The sequence below is a fragment of the Oryx dammah genome, unplaced genomic scaffold (assembly GCF_014754425.2).
Source record: "Oryx dammah isolate SB20612 unplaced genomic scaffold, SCBI_Odam_1.1 HiC_scaffold_26, whole genome shotgun sequence".
Lineage (NCBI taxonomy): Eukaryota > Metazoa > Chordata > Mammalia > Artiodactyla > Bovidae > Oryx > Oryx dammah.
In genome coordinates this window covers 98,474,963-98,502,810 of record NW_024070210.1, presented here as the reverse complement: position 1 = coordinate 98,502,810, position 27,848 = coordinate 98,474,963, and the positions used below count along the sequence as shown (strand labels likewise).

Genomic DNA, 27,848 nt, shown 5'->3' with positions numbered 1-27,848 from the left:
TGGAAATAATGGAAACAGTGACAGATTTTATTTTGGGGGGTGCCAAAATCACTGCAGATGGTGACTGCAGCTGTGAAATTAAAAGACACTTGCTCCTTGGAAGAAAAGCTATGACCAACCTAGACAGCATATTAAAAAGCAGAGACATTACTTTGCCTAGTCAGCCTAGTCAAAGCTATGGTTTTTCCAGTAGTCATGTATGGATGTGAGAGTTGGACTATAAAGAAAGCTGAGCACTGAAGTATTGATTCTTTTGAACTGTGGTGTTGAACAAGACTCTTGAGAGTCCCTTGGACTGCAAGGAGATCCAACCAGTCCATCCTAAAGGAGATCAGTCCTGAATATTCATTGAAAGGACTGATACTGAAGCTGAAACTCCAATATTTGACCACCTATTAGGAAGAAGTGACTCATTGGAAAAGACCCTGATCCTGGGAAAGATTGAAGGCGGGAGGAGAAGGGGGTGACAGAAGATGAGATGGTTGGATGGCATCACCGACTGAGTGGACATGAGTTTCAGTAAGTTCTGGGAGTTGATGAATGGACAGGGAAGCCTGGCGTGCTGCAGTCTATGGGGTTGCAGAGTCAGTCACTGCTGAGGAGCTGAACTGAACTGAACTGATAGATCTTAGTCCATGCTCTCTTCCCAGTGAGCTGTATGGCCCTGTATATCCTCCTCATTGGTTCCCTTGGCCTCATCGAAGAGTCATCTGGCTCCAGATGTCAAAATATCCCTGAAGTTGAGGCATTTTGGTTTGTCAGTGTTTGTATGAGTTTGTTTCCTAACTGTTAGTGGTGGCGGAATGAATATATGCCCTAAGTAATGAACCATACAGAAGCAAAGGACTGATAAACCATGATTGGGAAAGAAATGGGGTGATGAAACTAGAATGTTAGATTGTGGTCACATTGTGGCAAATTTTAAGTAGAAGAGCAAGTATGTATGGTCTTTGTACTATAATGGAGCAGGGATTAAAAAGTATTTCAGGAGAGCAGATCTACCATGTCACCCACAGGATAGACGGGAGCGGTACAGAGCATGATAGCCAGGAGCAAGTGAGACAGCTGTTGCTACATTTCTTGGGTGAGGTGACATGGTGGGTGCCCCTATGCATGTCCCTAGTGGTTACTGCAGTCTCCTACACTCAGAGGACTCAAGAATGTTTCCTATAGTTGGTTTGCAATGGTTTTCTGGAAACAGCAAGTAGATTATGATTCTGACCCATTGTTCTTATTTCCTGAAAAATCCGTGTCACCTAGATGTCTGTGATTAGACATGAAGAAAAATTAGCATATTATAATTTCCAAATTTCCCTGTGTTTTGAAAGAACGTCCTTAGGTAAGTTTTGCATAAACACTAAAGTCAACATGTGTCCGAGGAAACCAGAATTGAAAGAGACACGTGTACCCCAATGTTCATCACAGCACTGTTTATAATAGCCAGGACATGGAAGCAACCTAGATGTCCATCAGCAGGTGAATGGATAAGAAAGCTGTGGTACTTATACACAATGGAATATTACTCAGCTATTAAAAAGAATGTATTTGAATCAGCTCTAATGAGGTGGATGAAACTGGAGCCTATGATGCCGAGTGAAGTAAGTCAGAAAGAAAAACACCAATACAGTATATTAACGCATATATATGGAATTTAGAAAGATTGTAACAGTGATCCTATATGCAAGACAGCAAGAGACACAGATGTGAAGAACAGACTTTTGGGTTCTGTGGGAGAAGGTGAGGGTGGGATGATTTGAGAGAATAGCACTGAAACACGTATATTATCATATGTGAAACAGATCGCCAGTCCAGGTGTGATGCATGAGACAGGGTGCTCGGGGCTGGTGCACTGGGATGACCCTGAGGGATGGGATGGGGAGGGAGGTGGGAGGGGGGTTCAGGATGGGGAACACATGTACACCCATGGCTGATTCATGTCAATGTATGGCAGAAATCACTACAATCATGTAATTAGCCTCCAGTTAAAATAAATTAAAAAAAAAAGTCAATGTGTGTGTGGGTGTGTTTGTAGAAATGCTTTCTTGTAGAAATAACTTTTGAACATATTGTCCTGGGATAGATTTTTGATCCATGTGGCAGTGCCCTCTTGGGTTTCAAATCTGACTCTGAGGTTACCTAAGATGTCAGTGCTGGGGTGCCCTTTCAGACCTACAGAGGCAGCCCCCAGGCTTCTGCCCTATCCCACTGCCCCATTTTCTCCCCAGACCTGCCTTCCATCATTTTCCGGGCAGGTGAACACTGGCCCTGAAGGCATTAGGGACATTCACTGAGACTTGTTTTTTCCCTTTATTCCTAGTTATGTTTCCAAGGTAAGTTTTCTTGTTGTCCTTAGGAAATATCTGTGATGTTTTAGATTGATTCAGGAAAGGCTCCAAGTGGGCCCCTTAAACATCACACCCACTAGCAGTCTAATCACTATTTGCTGCTACTTTTGTAGTGAAATGTTTAAGAACTTAGTTTTTGTAAGTCCATCCGCCCTTTCTTTTGATTGTTATAATGGAAAACATTGCTTTCAGTGATCAGAAGTAAAATGTTGATGGCAAATTTAAAAGACATTATGATCCTTCATATCTTTTTTCTTGGCAAAGCAATTTAATTAGGAAATAGCCCTGCCCTCTAACATCTGACAATTACCATAAAATTATATCCTGTTTGGTCAAAATCAGTTTGTTCGAATTTGTAGCAAAATTTTGAGCTTTTAAAGTACTGTAAAAAAATACAGTCATATTTTAAGTAAGAAAGATGAGGTTTTTAAAAAATCAGAAATGCAAAGAACCTCTTTTAAAATGCAATCTCTAGTTTTCAAAAGTACGATTTCAGTGGGGCTGAGAGTGAGAACCTACTAAATCTTCTGGGAGGGTGTCTTGTGCTGGGAACTTACTAAATCTTGGGGGAGGGTGTCTTGTGCTGATCATACCAGATCTCAGCCTCTTGCTGTCTGTGCACGCACGCGTGTGTGTGTGTGCGTGCCTGTGTGTGTGTGTGCGCGAGAGCGCGCAGCCACAGGGCCACGGGGGTGCTCGGGCTGCGGGCTTCTTCGCTGCCGGGAGCGGGGCGCGCGTACCCGGCGGGGCCGACCCGGGCCGTGCGCAAAGGCGGGCAAGGCCGGGTCTTTGTGTGTCAGTGCGGCTCGGCGCCGCCGCGGGCACCATTTTCTGCTCCGCTCCGGACAGGCACATAAAAGGGAAGGCGGCTGCCGCCGGTCGCCGTCCTCTTTCCCTCAGATGCCCTCTGCTGCAGGTTTATTATTACAGTACGGGTCGCGCCGCCTCTCCCCGGGGCCCTGGCCAGCCGCCGGGCTGTGCAGCGCCCTGGCCGCCTTCACGCCTGGCGCGCCCCCAAACCGCCTCCTCCGCCTCCTTATTTGTCTGAAAAGCAACCGCACGTCGAGGCCGAGAAGCCCGCCAAGGGGGAGAGGCCCGGCCGGGTGTGTGCGCGCCGCGCTCCGGGGGCGGGGCCGGGGCCGGGGCGGCGCGCGGAGCCGCGGGCCCCTTTGTCCCCGGGCCCGGCAGGCGCAGGGGGCGCGGGCGGCGCTCGGGGTTCCCGGGTGCGGGGGCCCGGGGCGCGCGCGCGTTGGCCGCTCGCCGACCGGGCCCCGAGTCGCCGATTCCTGCCGAGTAAGCAGTCTGGCTCCGCCGCGGCCGCACAGTGGCAGCGAGGCTGGGGTGCTGGCGTGGCGCCAGCCCATCAGAATTAGCTCATTGTTCACTGGCACACTAGCAGCAGAGAGACAGAGAGAGAGAGACTGACTCTTAGAGAAAGAGACGCACACTCTTGGAGAGAGAGCGCGAGGCAGGGAGACCTTCCCCCTCCTTTTTCCAAGGCTGCACTTCTTGGAAGTGAAGCCGGTTTGGGTTTTGTTTCCCTTCCCCCTCCTCCCTCCTTTTCCTCCACCCCTTTTCCCTCCCCCCGCCCCCTCCCCCCACCCCCCTTCCCCAGCTGTCTCTCTAGCATGATACCCTTTTTCATCCACATTTGTGTTTCAGGTGTAGAGAGGAGAGAGTGAACAGGGAACGGGGCTTTTGTCTGTAAGTATATGCCATTCCCATCCCCGGCCGGGAGCGCTGCTTTCTCTTTTGTGTCGATTTCTTGCCGTTGCTCTTTGCTGGACTCCAACCCTGCAGAGTTCATGCTTCTTCCCTCTAAATTTTAAAGAACGGAAGCCTGTTCTTAGAGAAATTCTGGCATTTTGGTCCCGCTGCATTAAGGCTGGAATTTGACTTGGGTGGTTTTTTTTTTTTTTTCCTAATGCACAAGTTAAGAGGGAGAAATCTGTTGGGAAGGGGTGGGGTTTTTCGCTTGTTGGTGTGATTAATTTTTGTTCTTCTTGCTAATAAAGCATTGTTAGGAACTGTTTTGTTTCTTTGCATTAAATGCACTTTGGTGCATGCACACCCCCCTCCCCTTTTATAAAGTGGATTTGTGTTGCTCCATCCTTAGTCTTTATTACTCTTTCAAAGCTGCTGCGCCTCCAAGGGTCTTTTCAGGCATTCGATCTTGCAACACTTTCCCCCTGCATTTTCTTATAAAGCAGCTGAACTTTGGGGGAGGGATGGCTTAAAAATAAGTGACTGCTTTTTGCTTGATGATGATAATAATCTGATTTGCATTTCTGTGTGTCTGTAATACCATTATAGGAAAATTCGAAGAGCTTATAATACCCTGTTAGAGAACTTTGTTTCTCCATTCATCTTAATTTTTGTCATAACTTATGTTAACAAAAGAACTGTATTGTGACACAAAGGTTGAGAGGAAAATCACCGCAGCACGTATATTAATGTTTATTTGGTTTAGGGAGAAGGGCATAATGGTGTATATTCCTGACTTTTCCCCCTTAGTGTAGTTTTTTTTTTTTTTTTAAACACGGAAGGTTATGTAATGCAGTGCCATTTCCAAAAATATCCACTCTGAGGCATTACACTACACGGTGGAAGGCTGATTCGTATTCTGCTGTCTTGATTGCAAATATACTGCCAGTAGTATGTCTGGGAACAAAGAGCAGCCAGAAAACAATCTATTTTTATCACTTGGTTCTACTTTTAAGTTATTAAGCCGTTAAACTCCTGCAATTTAAAGATGAACCCAACACTAAGAATAGCCCAGGACTCTGCAAAGCCAGGTACCAGGGATTCCTTTGTCCCCTGTTTAAGCCTGCAGACCGTTTGAAAAGCTCTTTCAGAAGCTCCAGTGGTTACAGTAATTTGCATGTAACTGAGCTTAACCACAGAAAATGATTATTTGTCTGTAACCTCTAAACAAGCATTTCTCATTTGCTGACCTATGGTAAGGCAATTTGTCTACTGTATTTAAACATATTTTGCAGGTTGGTTGGTCTCCTTCGACTGAAGAGAGGGAGGGTGCAAGGCCAAGACTGTTAAGGATTCTCAAAATGGTAAGAATTGGTCATCAGAGGAGATTCTCAATTACTTCTTACCAGTCTTTATTCCATAAAAATACCAACCACCCACCTTCATCTCCTCTGAACCCTGCATTGTTTCTACCCTATATGACCTTTCAGAGGTTCCTATCCAGCCTGGCGAGCTTCTGCAGTACAACAATTTATATTATTGGATGTGATGAATTAGGAATAAGATCTTTTGATTTTCAATCATTTTGAATAGAAAACTGAAATTCCTTTCAGAAGTGAAAAATTTTTAACTTGAACAGAAACTGTTCTGTTCTTTAAGAAGAGTGATAAATTGTGACATGCGTGGAAGAGGTGGCAAGCAGTGGGGCTTAAACAAAGCAATGGTCTTCTAGTAGAGAGAGCCAGAACTTATCCCAAAAGTAGGAGTCTGTGTCCAGCTAATCCAACAGCTATAGTATACGCTAAAGCGGTATATATGTAGAGCATGAACTTCTATGTTAATACACTCTATTGTCTCCCAAATATAATTACTGTTTTATTGTTGTCATTGATTTATAACTTCATTTATGAGAGACATCTGCTCAGTTTTAGAAGATAAGCGTGTTATCCTCTAAATGAAGGCGTAACTATTTCTGACAAGCATTATGACCAGCAGAGGAGGCAGCTTAGTGTTCGATGATGGGTTAAAGAAATAGATGAAATACACATTAAAAACAGTTGAATACATGTACTAATCTTTTTTTGAAAAATTTCCTCTATGGAAATGAAGTTGAACTGAAAACAAGAACAGAAATGTCATGAAACTTTTTAGTTAAGTACAGCATGTCCTACTGCAGATGTTTATGCTCTTTAAAACACCTCTTTGCCGCTTAGAGTGTGTGGTTTCCAAATTTAGTTTTTGTTTTTTCTTTTAAAAGAGGGAGGAATTTAATGAATCAAAATTGAATCCGATATACTTGATGTTTTCTTTGAGAGCAATCCAAGTATAAGCTTCCAAGGAGAAAAGTGAGTCAGAAGCAGTTACATGAATTTTGTTTGAATTCTGTTAATAAGTAAGCTGTTTATTTTTTGTGTGTGCCTCACTTATCATTTCAACAGGTGGGTGTCAAAGCTTCAAATAAAATAGATTTTGCTTGGGCATAGGTTGATAATGACCAAATTAAGTAACTTAAGGTAGAAGGCAAAAGGGATAAACAAAATTAATCAGTAGGTTTTGTGCAAATGGTGTCTAAATCGATATTAAATTCCTAACTAGCCATTGTCATAGGGTTCTAGGATGGTAATAAAATAACCTACTGCACAGTGTTTTTATTTCATTATCTTTTACTGTGATTGGCCACGACACCTTGTCCTGTAGCTCTTTATCCCAGAACCTTACCCTGGAATAAAGAGGGTGTGAAGATTCATGTGTAGTAATATCAGGTGACCAGTTTGGTTGAACATCAATCTGACCACTGATTTTGCCAAAATTAGTCCTATAGCTCAAGCTCAAAGAATAAATATCATGTTTCCATAGTAGTGAGCGGAGTAAGCTTTGTGGAAGGAAAGCATGTGTGCCAAGAATGAAAGTTGGAACAGTTCGAATGCAGAAGAGCAAATTCGAATTATTGTTACATGTTGTCAATTTCTTACAGTTGTCGTCTATTTATGGTGACAGAATGAGAAATCAGTTTGTTGCTCTTGGAAGGATTTTTAGTCATGGAAAAATTCTCACAACTTTTGGGTGATCCTTTCATCAAGATGTCAGTCTCTTTTGGCACAAGCCCATTGCCTGAAATGAAACCACCGACAGTTATTGTCTGTGGGTGATTCCAAGTAACTTTCTAGCAATTTTCTTATTCCAGGAGTTCTGAGCTCTTCAAAGTCTTTTCATTAAAAAAAAATAAATTTTGATTGTCTTTTTTTTTAAACTGAAATTAGAGGTGTTTTATACCTCCTTTTCTCCTTTTTGGAAAAATGAAGTTATTTTCTTTACTTGATTAAAACAGGAATTACTTTGCTGACCTGTGTAACTGGCTTACTTAAAGACTTACCTCTTATATGATAGAAACTAGTGCTGGAGAAGCAGTGGACTTAACACCTGGTCACCTCTAGAACATATATAAACTTTTATATGTTTTGCTGTGAAACATATCTTTCCGTTTATATAGAAACATGGATTTCCATATTTTAAAACACTAAAAAGGGTCTAATTTCAGTGTTTTTGACCTGTTTAGTAAAGGACTTATTCCAAATACAAATTTATAATCAACTCATTCCAGAGTAAGAAATTAACTAGTAGACTCTAGGATCCAAAACAGAATGGTTCAATATTTAGACATTTGACATACCCTAAAATGGTGTTTCCCAATGATAACTTTTTGCATTATAAAAAAATACAACTGTATTGTTAATCTATGAGGTGCTAATCACATTGTATTCCATATAGGGGACCCTTTGGGCACAACTCCTGGGAGCATTATTTACATAGGCTACAGTGCATCTGGGGTTGTGCATTTTAGGAGTACTGTTACAAGTTTTAATTTTGAGTGTGGTTTTCCTTATCTTCATTTTCTAGAGTGTTCTTTTTAATAACATCCCCCAGCTTTTTCTGTTTTCTAGTAAGCACAACTTTTTCTAGCACTCCATCCCCGACATGTCTTTGCAATTAACAAGCTATTGTGAGTCTGCAGAAATCCTCAGCATTTCTTTAATTTCTATTTGGCTTTTTGTTAAATTTAATTTCTAAGATTATATTTAATATTGGTCCTTGGGATTTACTTAGTTGTTTTATTTTAAAGGTACTTGCTTTGGATACATCACTGAGAAGAAAATATTTCAAAAATAAGCAGATGGTCTTACTGAATAGTTTGAAAAAATAAATTTAATTCAGTGTCAAAGTTAAGTCCTGATTTTCAACATGACTACCCTTTGTGCTGTAAACTTGCCTCCTAGTATGAATGTGCCATGGATTCACAGTGGCAAAAGCTTGGGCTCATTATGTTTTAACAGAGACCTAGGAATTGGAACGATTTTAGATTCTCTCTAAGTCTGATGCTGAGCTTTTCAAAATGATGAGTTGACTCCATTGTACTGTTCTTAGAGCTTTGCTTTCTGTACAGTCTGTGAAGTGGCATTCATGAACTTACAAGGAGACTCTTTCAATAATCTCTTCAGTAACATAAGGTTTTCTTGTTTAAAGAAAAAGAGAAAGATTGCAAAGGGATGAGGTACTGTTGGTAGCTGTGCCGTTGGGTTTTGGAATGTAAATTTACAAGTTAGTCAGTGATTTTTTGACTGTGGGGATGCTGAAAAGTACCTAGGAGAGTAACTGTAGATGGTACTGCCTTCTCTTTTAGCAGTGCTTCTAGCGCATTGTGAGGGGAGAATTGGGAATTGTTTGGGGAATTAGGACAGTAGGGATGGTCTATCTAGGTTTAGCCCCAGTCCCTCTTCCTCTTGAGCTAAATAGATAGATCAGGCAGAAGAAGGTATTTGAGCAGAAATCTTGGAATAAACAGGTATTTAAAATATCATTCTATTTTTTTATTTGTTCTATTTTAAACTGATGCAATTCTTCAAAACTGGCATGTAAATCAGATTTTCATAAATACACTGAAAGAATTCTCTTTATTTTAAACCCTAAGATGAATGGTTTTCCCCGGGTGGTGCAGTGGTAAAGAATCTGCCTGCCTATGCAGGAGACCCAGGAGACACGGGTTCAATCCCTGGGTCGGGAAGATCCCCTGGAGGAGGAAACGGCAACCCACTCCAGTATTCTTGCCTGGAAAATTCCATGGACAGAGGAACCTGGCTATCTAGAGTCCCTGGGGTCGCCAAGAGTCAGACGTGACTGAGCACACACACAGTCTAAGATGAATACTTTAGGAAAATATCCTTCTGAAATATGAACACTTTACTAATGCAAATGAATAACCTCCAGATGATGAGTTTTATACATTGTGCCCACTTAACACTAGACTGACTAGGAGCCTTAGAGAGGTACTGTGGCTTCCCTGCTCTTGCACATGTTTTCAAGTGCTGTTTCTGGCTGGTAAGTGTTTTAGGACCTTATCCTCACAACCAAAATGAAATGGAGGGTTGAGATAATTATCTGAATAATTATGCTTAACACAAAATAACTTGATTTTGTCTGATTCATCTTAGTTTATTCAAAATGTTGCTGGACTGAGGCAGGAGTGGAAGGGATTTGCCTGAATTATTTGAATAATTCCTTTGTTATATGGGAAAAAGACTAGCAATAAGGAAATCTTACCAGTGAATCCAATTTGAATATACCAGAGGAAAATGTAATGGATGTAGCTGGACTGTATCATCTTAGTTGATCAAGATATATTTTAAAAATTCTGGCTTTAAACCACTCCTTTGCTTTATATTGGAAAATTAACCATAAGTCTCAGTCCACATCTGTAGAAATTATGGTTCCTAAAAATCCCATTTCTTGGATCTAAATCTATCTGAAATGAGTATTTCAGGACATGTTTTGCACCTATGGACAGCTTCAAGAATCTCTCATCTCAGTGGTTTAAAAAACAGCAGTGATCCTGAAATTGATCTGTTAGTGCATGACAGTATTAGCAGCTCTAATGGTTTGGGATTTAAACATTAGCATGGCTCTCAACTAAATTCTAAATATCAATTCAGTTATTAGTAGCAATGACATGGTATTAACCTGGTGTAACACTAGATTATACTCTCCTGCATTATTTGTTAGTTGGATCACATTCATTTCTTTCACTGACCAGCTAGATTATAGATTAGATTATAGACTTCCAGAAAGTTTAAAAACTTCATATGCAGTGTTTAATGAAATATTAAATATATGTTAGAAGCTCAGTAAATATGTGGTCCATACACGCTAATATCTGTTAAGCTGAACTTTTAAAAATTCCATCCTTAATGACTTAATCTTGTTTAGTTTTGATGGACTAGAAGTAATTTTGATCCTTCCATTCTTCTAAAGAGCTAGGAAGTTAAAGTGAATGTAATGTTAGCTTCCACAGCAAATTATCTTCCATTATTTATTAGCAGAAGAAAAAAAAATTATGATTAAGCCATAAAACCACTTGTCAAAAAAGAGTGTCTTGCAGTTGCTCACCTTTATCAACATTTAAAGCCATCCTCTGAACAACCTGCTGTGATTCGAGGCCTCTAGGTTTGATCCAGCTATGGTACTCAAAACTGACAGCAACTTTTTCCTACAGTCCTAAAAATCCCCTCTGGGATCCAGGAGAAACTTTGCTCCTAGTACTGGAACTTTAAAGCCTTTACTTATTTCCAGTATGATCTCATTCTGTGCTATCATGTAAATGATCCCAGGAAAACAAAGTTGCCATGTATAGAAGCACTGAAGAAAATGAGAAGAGTTAGCAGTAGGATGGTGCATCTATTCCTCTGTCAACTGAACAAGCATTTTTTTTTTTTTTTTAGTATTTTCTTTGTGCTAAGTTTGTTGCATTATGGAATGTAGATTTATATTTTACTTGTGCCAGGGAGACTCATATGCATGATGAACTTCTAGTGCCAAACTGTAAGATGCAGAGGAGTGGTATCATTGGAGACTGGGAACTGGAGGTGAATGCTTTCTTTTAAGGAGGTAGAAATTAACCTATACCCAGAGATGACAGATACATGGTTTGTGTGCCATCTCTGCCTCCTCCTCCACTTGGGTCAGACATTGCAAATCAGTGTCTTAACACACACATTATTATTATTATCCATCCTGAATATGATTTCCAAATCTTCACTGTCTTGTTACATTAACAGCTGATTGGAGTCGGCACAAAATTTGAAACCTAGAAGGTCTTTGAGAGAAGGTACTGTGCCTTCTTGACGTTTTCAGGGCTTAGCATCTATCCTTAGTAAATATGGGGTGAATGAAGAATGGGTAGATTTAGATGAGAGAAAAGCATATTTCTGATAAAAGAAATACATTCATTAGAAAGGTATGCTTAGAGGAGTGAGCATAATACATGTTTACTGCATTAGTGAATGTCCTCCTCCCTATTTCAGGCCTCTGGGCTCTCAAAGACGGGCCTCACACACTAGACCTAGAAGTCAAGAACTCCAAGTGCTGAGCTAGGGGCAGCCACGCGGAGGCATCTTGGAGATGGCCCCAGGCTCCCACTCAGGTTCCAGCCTGTCTCAGGCTCTCTGCATTTTGATTGTGCCCAACGAAAAAAGCACACGTGTTCATTCACATACAGCGTATTTACTGCTGCCTCTCGCTGTCCTTGGGCAGTGGTAGAGTGGTAAGAAGGAAGGTCCCTAGTTGGAAGGAGTAGGGAAGGGAGCACCCTTAACCTCTTTCTTGGGAGAAAGTGGCTGCACTTCCCCTGGTAAATGCCAGAGGGTTCCTTAGTGTCCACTTGGCCAGAGAGGGTGCTGCTTCTGTGCCAGCTGTGAGAGCAGACCCCATTCTTCCCTTCTTTGCGGCTAGCCATGTGCTAATCAGTCGCAACCACACAAACCCAGCTGGTTCTCTCCACTTCTTCCTGATTAGCCAGAGGTACGTATTCAGAATTCAAGCCGACGCTTACATCATCATCATAAAATTGTTTACAATTTGAGGCCTACGGACCATTACTAATTTAGACAATAGCTAGTGACCATCATAAGGGAATCTCATAACATGATACCCAGAAGTTGGGGAAAGCCAAGACCAAGAAGGATTTTTCTGGAATCTCTTCTGGAAACAGGACAGACTCAGAAGGCATCAGCTGTAAGATTTTCAATATGAATGATTTGACCAGTTCTTCTGGACCCTTCAGGTGCGGTTGGACTCATGCCCTAGACAGTAAGTGACATACATAAGCGCTGTTTCCTTAAATTCCTTATACCTACTCCCACATCACACTTCTAAATATTTTTTTTTCAACTTCTGTGTTTTAAACCTTCATAAACTGAATATCTGTGGCTGAGGAGCCATTCCAGAACTATGTGAACTCGTGTTTTATTTCTAGCTACTATAGCATTTATTTTCTTAGAAGGACCAGGCTACTTGTTATTCTGAGCATGCCCCAGGAGGCCCTCCCCTCTGTGCCTTTGCTTACTCAGTCCTAGAAAGAATGCTCCTCCGGACAAATAAAGCTCTTCTTCCAGACTGAATTTAAATAACAACACCTCCATGAAACTCTCCCCAGGACGTCTAGCAGGAATGATCTCCTGCTCCCTTGTACACTAAACACACACACAGCATTCTACTTGTGGCTGGCTTCTTTCTGCATGCCTTTCTACCCTCCAAGACTGTAAACGTGAAGCACAAACACTGACCACTAGTAAGTGAACATTGGACCTCTTCTTATGGTGTAGTTGAAGCTGTGATGCCTCTTTTTCCCCTTTTCCTGTATCAGAATGGTGAATTCAGTTGTGGAACAATTGAGAGGGAACTCTAGAACAGTAGTGAAATTGACTGGCATTCTTTTCCTACAAAGTGAAAGGAACCCCTAACCTTCATGGACCTTGAAATAGATTACACCTCCATGAGCAAGTCTAACCACAGCTCCAGTACCTGTGTAGGAACTGGCATATCCTTAGTAACCAATAAATGTCTGTGAAATAAATGAACGAGTGGTCGCTCAGGAATACATGGAGATCTATTACTTCTGGGCAGAACCAGGTGGCTCACCTTGAGATTTACAACTTGTAGTAACCCAACACTTTGCAGGGGCGTGACAGTTCTGATTATAAAATGTAGGACCCAAAATTAAATCACTACACACAGGTGATGAATTTGTTGCTGAAAACCATCTCACTGAATAAAGAGGCTTCAGTGTTAGGGAGGTAAGAGGGGAGAGTTAAGTGAAATGTAAACATGATACAAAACCAGCTCCTCAGTTCTGCGCTGCCTTCTGCACTGTTTAGACAGAAGAGGCCCTCAGAGTGTCCAGAAATTTGGTTTGATGTAGTCTGCTGGAAGAGGACTCTCAGCTTTAGGTGGAGTCACATGTCCGTCCGGAATTCTGGCTGGAGGATGTCACCGTGCTTCAGGTCCTCAGTGCTGTATTGCCAGCGGTCCACAGTTTGCCTCTCCGCAATCGGACTGAGTCAGTCATGCCAGTATAGCACCGTCTGCTCTGGTTTCACAAGGTAATGAATTCTTTACAAGTAAAATAATGGCCTGTTGTTACCTCGGAATGGTTTCTGATCTAAGCATTGTGTTTAAGAAGTCGCTGAGTCGTGTGCAGCTCCTTGCCACCCCATGGACTACGCCTGCCAGACTTCCCTGTCCATGGAATTCTCCAGGCGAGAATAGTGCAGTGGGTTGCCATGCTCTTCTCTGGGAGATCTTCCCAACCCAGGGATCAAACCCAGGTCTCCTGCATTGCAGGCAGATTCTTTACTGTCTTAGCCACCAGGGAAGCCCGAGATTGATGTCGCTGGAGATATTTTTAAACCCTTGATTTTAACTATGCTTGTTCAGTATTCATCCTAATTCTCATAGACTAAAATACAAGCATCATGCCTGTTTTAAAAGGAGAAGGGAAAGATATTTAAGAGAATGCGGTCAATGAAAGGAAGGTCTGTTTGCCCCTTTTATGCTGAAATTGGAAATCAGAGACATTGATTGGAAAGAAAGGAAGAATAGCTGAATAGTTGTTGCCAGTGAAAATATGAGCCAGAGACCTGTACCAATATGTAATTAAAACAAGAGGGAGATTGATAATGTGCACAAAGTTTTGGTGTGGTTGCCCAGTTCTAGCTCTTGTCCCTTCTCCACTCCAGCCCTTACTCAGATCACCATCACACACCGCTGTCCTTTGATTACTAGGGCAGGTAGCAGCTTTCCTGTCTGAATTGTGTTTGATACAATTCCAGCTGGGAAAAGTACTGTAGTCCACTGACCGAACAGGGGGATTTTACAAAAGTTGTTATGTTTAAAATGGATCCAGGCATTTTGTGGTCTCTTTTATTGAATGAAGTCAGTGTCAGATATAGTAGAAATTAGGAGAAGATACTGTGTGTTTGGCAGCCAACATTCAAAACTGTCAAGGGAAAACTGGATTCTGTTGTTAGATGAATAAAAGTTACTAAGATACTTAAAAACATGACCCAAGTAAGGGATTGTTATTAAGGACTTTTCCAAGAAGGACTATTTCTTGCCCTTCATTAAGTCATCATAGTGAAAGTTACCAAAAGGCTTCTTGAGACCATGCTGGGAAAGTCTGCCGTTGTGCACATTTGCCAGGCAGTTGCCGAGCCTCTGTGTACCGTGGTGCCATGTGGGTTTGGCATGTTTGAGCATTTAGCCTAGAGCCTGCTGCGTTGTGGGGACTCAGTTAACACTGACTGAACGAAGGAATACTGGGCAGAGAATGGACCTACTATTTGAAACATGCAATCTCATGGACTTTCTGAGGTAGCATGGTTATGAGAATTAGAATTTGAAAAGATGAAGTCGTTAATTAACTCTCACCTTTCCTGAATAGATATCCCAAGATTTGGTGGCTTAGCTCTAAAGAAACCTTTTTTTTTAAAAAATGTGTATTCTTTGCTACTTTAGCACTTGCAGTCCAAACTAATGGGGAATTGTCTTTCCTAAGATGTTCATTCTCTGGAGTTGAAAGCTACTTACGAAATATTCAATATTTCATAGAAAATCAGTATTTAGTAAATATTTCTTGATTTCTTGATTGGATAATTAATATATATACTCAACCAATTTAGTTAATACAGCAAAAATTCTGCCCACATCTTGGAGCCCTTCTCATCTTTGTAATTTTGATCCTTTATTACCTAGATTTGATTGTTTCCAAAGCCTGAATGCTCTGGACCCTATAAAAAAGTTGTATAACTGAAGTTCCATTTCACAGTGCCCTGTGGAGACTTGGTTCTAATTATACATCATGGAATGCCTCTGGCCCTTGTATGTTTTGCTCTCATCTTGATAATAGAATCTTAAATTATTCTGATCTTGTTATCAAGGTCTAGGAGTCAAATCTCTACATCTTTTCATTTCATCTTCATTAAGCCTATTCCTTTCTCTTTTTTTTTCATGAGGACTGCTTTTTAAACTTTAATTTTATTATACAGGATTAACTGTCTACACTGTCACAATCAATTCAATCAAAAATTCAATTAAATTTGGTTTTTGGCATCATAGAAACAATTCATCTGATAGTTAATGTGATTTTTTTCCCCAATTGATCAATGTTCTTATGTTGTTTAGACAAAACCAGAGGTTCGTCATGTCTTTGACTGAATGAATACGGTATTCTACATGTGGTTTGAGGATCACAAACCACTTTTCTTGTTACCTGCTATTTGTTACCTTCATGATAGTAATAACTAATGGCTGGCTTGTTCCCTCATCTCTGTGTTTCCATTTTTGTCATTAGAACTGATTGCATTTCTTAGACTATGTTAATTAAAAGTTCCCAACTAGAATCAGGTTAGATTTGTTTTTCTTTCTGAATTACCATTCTTAATAGTTTATACATGCCTCTCTATTCTAATAAGTATTTATTTTCTTCCTCTTCAACTAGATCACTTTATACTTATATGTTGTGTATGGTTTACATAGCTGCGTATTATTGATCAAGACTTTAATTCTCCTTTGATTAAACGGTTTGTTTTGAAATTGAATTTTTGAAAAGCAGAGTTACAGTGAACATGATTTCTAATGGTATTTGTTGAAAGAAAGATATTCTGAATTAGATTGTCCATTGCCAGGTCATCAGAGAAGTTGTTTGAGGGTTTATTTGGGGGTCATATTAAAACAATTTGGCTTCTCAGCAAATACCCTTTGTAATTAGCTGCAGTGTTTGCTAGATATTTGTATTGTGGTAAACATTTCCTTCCAGGGAAAATTGAAGAAAGACAAAACTGTGGTGATCAGTGTTGCTTGGGTTTAATTAGAGCCACAGTCTTAAGGTAGCCAAGTGAGGATGGCTGCTCTAAAAGTTGGCTTTCCCCAGTGACTGTAGCAACAAAAACACTGGCGAGCATGCCCTGTGTGCCCTCCAACAGTGCTGAGTGTTTTAGGCAAGTTATTTTTTTAAATTAATTTATTTTAATTGGAGGCTAATTACTTTACACTATTGTGGTGGTTTTTGCCACACGTTCACATGAATCAGCCATGGGTGTACATGTGTCCCCATCCTGAACCCCCCTCCCACCTCCCTCCTCATCCCCATCCCTCAGGGTCATCCCAGGGCACCAGCCCTGAGCGCCCTGCCTCATGCATGGACTGGTGATCTGTTTCACATCTGATATTATACGTTTCAATGCCATTCTCCCAAATCATCCCACCCTCGCCCTCTCCCACAGAGTCCAAAAGACTGTTCTACACATCTGTGTTTCTTCTGCTGTCTCGCATACAGGGTCATCGTTACCATCTTTCTAAATCCCATGTTTATGCGTTAGTATACTGTATTGGTGTTTTTCTTTCTGGCTTACTTCACTCTGTTATTTTTGAAGGGCAGCTATTTATCAAAACACACACACACAAGAAAATACAGCTAGCAGAGAAGCAAATACTTTTGAGAAAACTTCTCTTGATAGTAGGTGTCAGCAATCCAACTAAATTCCATCAAAAGGGCACTGCGTAGAGATGCTCAGCACCTACTGAGGGATTGAGAGCAGGCCCCGCTCTCAGGGCCTCATGGTGCCACCGCAGCTGGCTCCGAGGAAATAGCAGACAAGACTGCTATGGACAGACCGTGTTCTCTGAGAAGAGAGGCTGGGTGTGCATCCCGTCTTCTCCATTTCTTGGCTCTGTGACCTTGGGCAAGCTCTCTGACCGCGGAGCATCCTCCTCTGTCAGACGGTGAGGCTGATGGTATGACAGCTGACCCAGGCCCACTTGGTCCATCTTGCTGACCCTGTTGCCATGGCCTTACATGTACTGATGAATTTCATCCTTTCAGCAGCACCCTGAGGATTAAAGGGGTGTGCCTAGAAAACGTGCCTAAAATTTAAAAAAAGAAATTATAATGAACTCCAGTGTGCATTTCCCACAGAAAACTGTGGCTCTCCAAAGTTAGATACTCTGCCAGAGTGGGTTCCGACAACTCTCATGTCTTGCTTCCAATTCTCTTCCTTTGGAGAAGTATAGTTTTGCTGATTGGTTTACCATGGAAGAAAAACCGAAGGGAAAAGCCCCGAAGATGTCAATATCAGTGTCTTCTCTTGTCTCAGAATGTAGTCAGGATTTCGAATGAAGTTCTGAGTTTCCGATGCTGTCTTTTTCATGCTAATTAGAATATAAGTGATCCCTTTCCCACAGAATTTAGCCTCCTCATTTGGCATTCCTTTGCAGTCATCTTCATGACTCTCCAGGTATTTATTGATGACTCCCGGTCCCGAGACACCGCATCCATTTGGGTCGACGGCCACTGCCTTTGGTCGTCTCTGCTTCCTGTGGCGCTGCCGGACTGGCCTTTGTCAGGGAGAAGCCGCCTTCTGAGTCAGACCCCACTCAGTGGGCCGAGTCCAGGTGGTGTGCAGGGGCACATCCATCCTGACCTTCTGCTCCTCTGTGCTTTCCGTTTTTTGCCAGTTTCCATACGGGGCAGTTCCCCAGAAGCTGCGCAGTGCCCCAGCACTTAGGACGTGCAGATACAAGTCTGGCTGTGTTCCCCTCTTTAAAGCCAAACTTCTTAAAAGGTAATCAACTAGCGTCTGATTTAAACCAAGTTTAATTACATCCTCTCCATAATAGAAACCACTTTCCCTCCAAATTTGGTGATCTGTTTGCTGTTGAAGAGTTATCTAGTCTTCAAATGACCAAGACAGTACATGACAAGCACTGAACTGTGAAATGACTTTTGGTAAATGCTGAGCAGTCTGCAGCTGCCAGCAGAAGATGGTGCATTGATGGAAAGAGGGAATAAATTCTTTTGGAATGAGCACTTTGGGAGAAAATGCAAACTTTCTGGAAAAGTCAGTCCTGCATATGTCAGCAATAGGAATGCTTTGAAATTGTTCATAAGCTCATCAAAAGCAACTGGCTATCTCATTATTCACCCAGATCAAGAAAAACCCCAAATCCATATGTCCAGATAAATATTTATTTCACTAGCTTTTAACTTAGGGCTTTAGGGAAAAAAACCCTTGAGTTTCGAGGACTTTTGCTTTCACCTTATTGGTGAAAACTTTCATAGATTTTAGTGAATAGCACAGTAACTTTAGACCAAGAAGAAAGAAAATTAGCATTCTTGGTGAGTAGAAATCAGACTTCTTAGTTATATGAAGGTGAAATTCAGTATACCTAAAATTACTCAAACTGGCTAATAAAAGCAAGTCTAGATGTTTCTTATTAACCTTGGAATGTGCTTGGAAAAGGTCCTGCTAATTCCAGATGTCTAGTATTGGAAAGGGTATCAACAGCATGACTCATTTGTAGCAGAGAATACCGTTCAAAAATTTTCAAGTGCAGTTTGGTGCACTCAGGCCCAGTACGGTTTTCTTTTCTTCCTTACAGTGTTCATTCTGTCTTTCCATCTTTTGCTCTCTTTCTTCCTGCCTCCTTCTTGCTTTCTTCCTCTATTCCCTCCCTTCCTTCCCTTTCATCCTTCCTTCCTTCTCCTACCATAAAAGCAGGAGAAACACTGCAAAATGTGGTGTTTCTAATTTCTTGGTTGCAAATGAAAACCAATTTATATAAAGGAATAAGGTGGTCCAGACTTAGAACTCAGATGTGTTAAGTAAATATTTACTCTGGTTCCACTCCAGGGAGGTAAAAGATTTTATTAACATATTTGTTGAGGTCATGGGGCAAGGAAAAGCTTATGCTGTGCTTAAATGCCTGAGGGGCCTTTTCTTTCTTTCTTTCTTTTTTTTTTTTCTTGCTAGTTAACAAAGGCCAGTATTTTTTATCCTGCTGAAAAGAGCAAATGTCTTATTTTTGTGGCCTGTACTTTCTTATTGTTCACTCACAAACTGCTTAATCTCAAACCAGAGTTTTAAAAAGCTGCTTTATTTTTTTTTCCTTTGTTCAGAAAATCTCTTCTTAGATATCCTTTATGAGATTTGTTTCCAAGCTTTCTTCTTGTGCTTTTTCTCCTGGTTTACTTTGGGCTGTTATCAGCTGTTTGTACTTTGTTTTGTCTTCATCACTGAAAAGAAAAATCGCCCATTAAAAGTCTAGATTTGAAGTGTTGAACTTAATTCCTTGAGTCCAGTCCACAGTTTGGCTCTGCTTAGCATACCAGGCTGACCTCCAGCACAGGGGAGGGTGCCTTGGCAGAAATCTGAGAATTCCTCGATCAGTAACTCCCTTTTTTGGATTTATGGAGCCTTTAGGTGGATTGCTTTGTGCTAAGCATTTTCCTATTGGAAAGGAATGAGGCTGGGATGAGAGGAGTTTGCACAGCACAAAATGTTTGCAACTGACCTCCAGTTCAGCGTGCTGGGTTCACCAGCTGCTCCTGCACCCTGCCTTTGAAGCACACACCATCCAAAGCCCCAGACTCACATCATGAACCGTTTCAAAGAGCGGTGACAAAGCAAAGTTGGGTAATGTTAACCTTTTGTGGCTTGCTTCTGACTTGATTCCTTGCTCCTCTTTAAGTCTTTGTTTTTATTCTTAGAAATCAAATTTTAAAAAACTCAGCAGCCAAACAGGCAGAATATTATATTGTGGTACAGAGTGACTGCGAAAGCTCTTTGTGCTGACGATTAATTTCACTTGTAAACACTTTCATTTTGTTGCCAGCGAGGAGACTTCCTTTTCCTTTCTCTGCCTAGTTGAAATCTAGAAATGAAATTCCACAGCTGTCAGGCTCCCACATATTCATCAGCGGCCTCTCAAGATGGCTTCACAACAGGCAGAGTGAATCGAGAGGATTCTACTGTTAAACTCTGAACACTGCTTGTTTCAAACACCCCAGCTCACAAAGGAAAGAAATGAATCCTTTGCCTGCCTTATATGTCATCATGGGCAGTAACATAATCTGCTGCATAATATGAGTAAAATGTGGACATTTTCTGAGCTCATAGTAAACATCTGCACCCAAAGCAAAGTTAATTCGATGGGCTTAATCAGCGTGTGTGCTGTGAACCACAGTTGTCTCCCTGACCCCCATTTCTACAGGTTAAGAACTTATCAGGCCATGGAAAAACCAAGAGTGTCAGCAGGTATTGTAGTGCAGCAGTGTCCTAAAAGATCATCCCTTCCTTTCTAGCAGGAGGGCATTTGTGGTTCAGTGCAATAGTCAAATGTTTGTAATGCTTTCTCTGCAATGATCCATTGGTTACCACAGCCAGCTTGTGTGTGACGCACACACGCACACTTAAATTAGACCCCTGCACTTTTCACTTAGTTCTCGAACCAGAATGTTTGCCAACTTAGGGACCAACTATCACATTTATTTTACTTTCTAGAATGTGCAGAGATGACGTCCAGTGTGTGAATGACCCATCCTTTTCTTTTCTGTCCTCTAGTTGCAATGCCTTTCCCCCGCTGTGCACGCTATCTCCAAGCAGCATTCACAGGGTTAGGCAGAGCTCTAAGACCTGGTCTCTAGAGAGACAGCTCAGCGCACCATCTTTTGGCACCATCTAATCCTTGATGTAACACTGTTCAGAGAAAATGATCCTTGTAACTCATTTATGGTTTCAGTTTACATTCTGCCCTCTCACATGACCAGTCACACCTGGGAGCAGACCAGCTTTTGAGGGAGATTCTTAATAGGGCCACTTCAAAGGGTATTTGCAGAAATGAAATGCATGTGTGTGCATATAAATTCTGTCTTACAGTACTGGGTTTCATAATGTCCCAGCCAATTAGGCAGAATAAAAGATGTACACACACACACACACACACACACACACACACACACTCACACACACAGTAATTGGCAGAGAGATTATAAAATACACTCCCTTGCTGCTCAAAGAATTAATTATGCAGGTTGGACATCTGCTGTTCTGGTTTACTCTTCTAATTGCAGGGGGTGGGCACCTATCTTTGATAAATCATAAAAGGGCCATTGTTTAAGCACATAGAACCCCACAAAGGGTAGAAAATAATGTTATAATTATGGTTGTTAACAACCAAGCCATGCAGCATCTTCATCACAGTTTTCTGAGAACGTATGTTCACTGGTAAAGTAAGCAACATATATATGTGTGGTGCGTTTAGGCTCCAAATAAAGCTATGATCCTGCCTTTGAAGATTGTTCTCATCTAACAGTCTCCCCAAAGAAATACTGATAAAATGGTAAGTGAATAGAGGGAAATATGGATTTAGAAACAGGTAATAAATAGATATAATTCAAAATTTTCGTGCAGTATAGTGGAAGTGATAGGAAGCATGTCAATTAGGTTGATTCTGTATATGGACTCTGTTGTTATTCTTTAGTTGCTAAGTCGTGTCTAACTCTTTTCTACCCCATGGACTGTAGCTCACCAAGCTCCTCTGTCCATGGGATTTCTGAGACAAGAATACTGGAGTGGGTTTCCATTTCCTTCTCCAGGGGATCTTCCTGACCCAGGGTTTGAACCCACATCTCCTGAATTGGCAGGTGGATTCTTTACCACTGAACCACCAGCGAAGCCCTAAACTTTGGTTTATTTCTTACAAGATATTCCCATGTGCTTGCATTTCTGAGATGCTCACACCACCACCACCAAGAGAGAATTTGGTGAAGCTTACAAAAGGAAGTTGGTTTAATAGGTGTTTATGAAGAACACAAACTTGAATCCAGAAAACTGAATATATGGGAAACAATTTAAGCCATGTGTCCACTAACAGAGCATCATTTGACATATACCAAGAAGAATGAGCAGCTTTGGCATCCAGCAAGAACAGGTGACCTCCAAAAAGATAGATCAGCTTATCCTTTTTTCTGACCTACTTGTTATCAGCACTTGAAAGCCCCTCAACCTTCTATCTTCCTTGGCTTGCACCTTGCAGATCTGCTCACTGCCACCCTCATTTCCTCTGTTGACAGCACTACTGGATGTCTTGCTAAATGTTGGTTTTTGTTTTTTAAATCTATTGATAGATACTCTGAGAACTATTACGTTTGACATAACCTATACTTTTAAAAAAAATGCATCTAAAGCACACTATTTATTTCTAGTCAAAGCTATGGTTTTTCCAGTAGTCGAGTATGGATGTGAGAGTTGGACCATAAAGAAAGCTGAGCACTGAAGAACTGATGCTTTTGAACTGTGGTGTTGGAGAAGACTTTTGAAATTATGTACAAGGAGATCAAGCCAGTCATTCCTAAAGGAAATCAGTCCTGAATATTTATTGGAAGGACTGATGCTGAAGCTAAAGCTCCAATACTTTGGCCACCTAATGCAAAGAACTGATTCACTGGAAGAGAGTCAGTCTTTCTGCTGGGAAAGATTGAAGGCAGAAGGAGAAGGGGACGGCAGAGGATGAGATGGTTGGATGGCATCACCGACTTGATGGACTTGAGTTTGAGCAATCTCTGGGAGTTGGTGATGGACAGGGAAGCCTGGCATGCTACAGTCCATGGGGTCACAAAGAGTCGGACACCACTGAGCAACTGAACTGAACTGATTCATTTCCTAGGGCTGTCAAAACAGAGTACCACAGACTAGATGACTTAAACAACAGAAATTTACTTTCCACAGTTCTGGAGTCTGGAGGTCTGCAGTCAGTGTTGGCTGCTTCTGAGGCCTCTCTCCTTGGTTTGTAGATGGCCATCTATCTCCCAGTGTCCTCAGCTGTCTTCTGTGTGTGTATGTGTGTTCTAGTTTCCTCCTCTTCTAAATACACCAGTCGTGTGAATTAGGGTCCACCCATATGAACTGATTTTAACTTAATTGCCTCTTTATATACCCTATCTCTAGACACAGTTTGAAGTATTAGGGGCCAGGAGCTCACATGTGGGCATTAGGGGGAACACAATTCAGCCCCTACCACGTTTAAATGGTCTTTTAGAGGACCCAGCACCCCACTGTCTCCCTCCCCTGCCCCTTGATGTGAGCCCCTAGGTGACAGGAGCTCTGTCTCTCTTCTGGTGGTGTCCAGGGTCTAACTGTCCAGCCCACAGCAAGTGTTTCAAAAACTCCTGATGAAGGCCTGCATGGACAGAGGCATTCTGAGTTATTTGATAGTAAAGGTAATGACTATCATTGATATTGTTTCTCTTAAGTCATTCATATTCAGCTCAGTTCAGTTCAGTCACTCAGTTGTGTCCAGCTCTTTGCAACCCCATGGCCTGCAGCACCCCAGGCATCCCTGGCCATCACCAACTCCCGGAGTTTACCCAAATGTCCATTGAGTCAGTGATGCCATTGAACCATCTCATCCTCTGTCGTCCCCTTCTCCTCCTGCCCTCAATCTTTCCCAGCATCAGGGTCTTTTCAAAAGAGTCAGCTCTTCGCATCAGGTGGCCAAAGGACTCAGCTTCAGCTTTAGAATGGACAGGTTGGATCTCCTTGCAGTCCAAGGGACTCTCAAGAGTCTTCTCCAACACCACAGTTCAAAAGCATCAATTCTTCAGTGCTCAGCTTTCTTTATAGTCCAACTCTCACATCCATACCTGACTACTGGAAAAACCATAGCCTTCACTAGACGTCCTTTGTTGGCAAAATAATGTCTCTGCTTTTTAATATGCTATCTAGGTTGGTCATAACTTTCCTTCCAAAAAGTACATGTCTTTTAATTTCATGGCTGCAATCACCATCTGCAGTGATTTTGGAGCCCCCCAAAATAAAGTCTGTCACTGTTTCCCCATCTATTTCCCATGAAGTGATGGGATCAGATGCCATGATCTTCGTTTTCTGAATGTTGAGCTTTAAGCCAACTTTTTCAATCTCCTCTTTCACTTTCATCAAGAGGCTCTTTAGTTCTTCACTTTCAGCCATAAGGGTGATGTCATCTGCATATCTGAGGTTATCGATATTTCTCCCGGCAATGAATTCCAGCTTGTGCTTCATCCAGTCCAGCATTTCTCATGATGTACTCTGCATATAAGTTAAATAAGTAGGGTGACAATATACAGCCTTGACGTACTCCTTTTCCTATTTAGAACCAGTCTGTTGTTCCATGTCCAGTTTGAGCTGTTGCTTCCTGACCTGCATATAGGTTTCTCAAGAGTCAGGTCAGGTGGTCTGGTATTCCCATCTCTTTCAGAATTTTCCACAGTTTATTCTGATCAAAGGCTTTGGAATAGTCAATAAAGCAGAAATAGATGTTTTTCTGGAACTCTCTTGCTTTTTCCATGATCCAGCAGATGTTGGCAATTTGATCTCTGGTTCCTCTGCCATTTCTAAATCCAGCTTGAACATCTGGAAGTTCACAGTTCACATATTTCTGAAGGCTGGCTTGGAGAATTTTGAGCATTACTTTACTAGCATATGAGATGAGTGCAATTGTGCAGTAGTTTGAGCAGTCTTTGGCATTTCCTTTCTTTGGGATTGGAATGATATTGGTGATAGAATATTGGAATTATTGGAATAATTGGAATTTTTGGTGATAGAAGCAAGGTCTGATGCTGTAAAGAGCAATATTGCATAGGAACCTGAATGTTAGGTCCATGAATCAAGGCAAATTGGAAGTGGTCAAACAGGAGATGGCAAGAGTGAATGTCGACATTCTAGGAATCAGCGAACTAAAATGGACTGGAATGGGTGAATTTAACTCAGATGACCATTACATCTACTACTGTGGGCAGGAATCCTTTAGAAGAAATGCAGTAGCCATCATGGTCAACAAAAGAATTCAAAATGCAGTACTTGGATGCAATCTCACAAAGGACAGAATGATCTCTGTTTGTTTCCAAGGCAAACCATTGAATATCAGAGTAATCCAAGTCTATGCCCTGACCAGTAATGCTGAAGAAGCTGAAATTGAATGGTTCTAGGAAGACCTACAAGAACTTCTAGAACTAACACCGCCAATAGATGTCCTTTTCATTATAGGGGACTAAAATGCAAAAGTAGAAGTCTAGAAACACCTAGAGTAACAGGCAAATTTGCCCTTGGAGTACAGAATGAAGCGGGGCAAAGGCTAATATGAGTTCTGCCAAGAGAATGCACTGGTCATAGCAAACACCCTCTTCCAACAACACAAGAGAAGACTCTACACATGGACATCACCAGATGGTCAACACTGAAATCAGACTGATTACATTCTTTGTACCCAAAGATGGAGAAGCTCTATATAGTCAGCAAAAACAAGACCAGGAGTGGACTGTGGCTCAGATCATGAGCTCCTTATTGCCAAATTCAGACTTAAGTTGAAGAAAGTAGGGAAAACCACTAAACCATTCAGGTATGACCTAAATCAAATCCCTTATGATTATACAGTGGAAGTGGGAAGTAGACTTAAGGGACTAGATTTGATAGAGTGCCTGATGTACTATGGACAGAGGTTCATGACATTGTACAGGAGACAGGGATCAAGACCATCCCTGAGAAAAAGAATTGCAAAAAAGCAAAATGGCTGAGGAGAACTTATAAATAGCTGTGAAAAGAAGAGAAGCGAAGAGCAAAGGAGAAAAGGAAAGATATATGTATTTGAATGCAGAGGTCCACAGAATAGCAAGAAGAGATAAGAAAGCCTTCCTCAGCAATCAACACAAATAAATAGAGGGAAACAACAGAATGGGAAAGACTAGAGATCTCTTCAAGAAAATTAGAGAGACCAAGTATCTCTTTCACGCAAAGATGGGCTCAATAATGAACACAAATGGTATGGAGCTGACAGAAGCAGAAGATATTACGAAGAGGTGGCAAGAATACACAGAAGAAGTATACAAAAAAGATCTTCTCGACCCAGATAATCACTCAGCTAGAGCCAGACATCCTGGAATGTGAAGTCAAGTGAGCCTTAGGAAGCATCACTATGAACAAAGCTCGTTGAGGTGATGGAATACCAGTTGAGCTATTTTAAATCCTAAAAGATATTGCTGTGAAAGTGCTGCACTCAGTATGTCAGCAAATTTGGAAAACTCAGCAGTGGCCACAGGACTGGAAAAAGTCAGTTTTCATTGCAATCCCAAAGAAAGGAAATGCCAAAGAATACTCAAAAAAGTCATTCAGATTAGAGTCTTCAAAACACCACAGGTATAGGAAAGAATGAAGCTGTTATGTACGTAGCATGGATTTCCAATGATCTACCATCCTTTCCCCAAACCAAAAAATAAAAGTTTATTCCCTTTTAGGTTTCTATGTCCAGGGATTTGCTGAGTTCTTAAGAGACCAGCCAGGCAGGTGTTAATAATGTAAATGAGATTCTTCTGTGGCTGCCATTTTGGGGTTAAAATTCTGACTCTGAAGAAGACTATATGAATTTATCACAAAGCCAAAATTACATTTGTCTTTCCTAACACCTTCGATGATTACTTTATGATTCACCCACTAAAAAAAAAAAAAGCCTAATTAGAAATGCCTTTGGTCACCTTATAGCTAAATTGATATGTTGCACAAGAGCAAATTTGAGGTATGGAAGGAAGTTTGCTTACTCATGAGTTGCTAACAGATACTCATGTTCCTAAGTTCATTGGCAAATATCATTGGCTGTTTTGCTTTTAAAAAAGAAAGTTCTTAGAAAAAATTATAATAAGTATTGTGACTAAGTATAAGACTTTCTGAGAGGCAAGCTATTTTCCCCTACAAATCCAGCCTGGGTTGCCTTAGTATTGATTTTTTGGATCTAGAAGTTAAATGCTAATGTAGTGTCATTTTGTTAAAATAGTATATCACAAAAAAGCAGAAGAACACATATATAACATTTAATTGATTTTGCTTTTCATTGCATCCATATGCCTACTAAGCTTATATATGTATTTCTGTCAATATTTTTGGTTTACAGTGAAATATTTTTTCTTGCTAATACCTGTCATGTTTTTAATTATACTTAAAGCATGCCTTTAAAAGCAGTAATATAGAGATGTCATCATCTTGTATCTGTTTATATTAAGTGAACTTCCAGTGGATCCCAATCTGAGATCTAAAATTTCCCAGAGTGGGATTTTGTGTACTGTGACTTTCTTTTAAGCCTCAAAGCAAAGCGTGTGTATCTAAGATTGCAGTCTTGTTTTCTTCACCCATTCCTGGTTAAAGAGAATGTCGTGGTGGCTGTTTGTCCCAAATGAGGCAGATGGTGGAATTTTACTAGAAGGAGCTGAGCAGAGGAGGGGAAAGCTGAGCAAGAGGAAGGAGTTTGAGACTGGGGGAACCACATGGCCCAGATAGCAGGCCCAATCCAAAGTCAGCAAACAAGCCCAGTTCTTGCAGGATGAGCTTTCCAATATTTAAGACCTAAATGTGTATGGTGGCTGTGGGCTGGTGTAATTTTGAAAGAGAGGTTGTAGGCAGTTTGCATTCTGGAATAATTTGAGGGCATCTTTTGGAGAAGGCAATGGCAACCCACTCCAGTACTCTTGCCTGGAAAATCCCATAGATGGAGGAGCCTGGTAGGCTGCAGTCCATGGGGTCGCTAAGAGTTGGACACGACTGAGCGACTTCACTTTCACTTTTCACTGTCATGCACTGGAGAAGGAAATGGCAACCCACTCCAGTGTTCTTGCCT

The 27,848-nt window shown here is 41.3% G+C and overlaps 1 protein-coding gene across 3 annotated transcripts in view; it reads left to right on the top strand.

The window, feature by feature from the left end:
- The first annotated feature begins 3,796 nt into the window (after positions 1-3,796).
- Positions 3,797-27,848, top strand: part of LOC120852621 (neuronal regeneration-related protein-like) — a 32,550-nt gene continuing 8,498 nt past the window's right edge. Inside the window, exons 1-3 of one of the 3 annotated variants that reach the window (XR_005718596.1) lie at positions 3,797-3,869; positions 4,008-4,049; positions 5,345-5,413. Coding sequence is in view for 2 of the 3 variants with exons in the window: in XM_040225951.1 (XP_040081885.1) it covers positions 5,411-5,413 (3 nt within the window). In the remaining variant the exon portion in view is untranslated. Of the gene's footprint in view, positions 3,870-3,943; positions 4,050-5,026; positions 5,141-5,344; positions 5,414-27,848 lie in introns of those variants that run through there. The other 2 variants (XM_040225951.1, XM_040225952.1) reach the window with 2 other exon arrangements.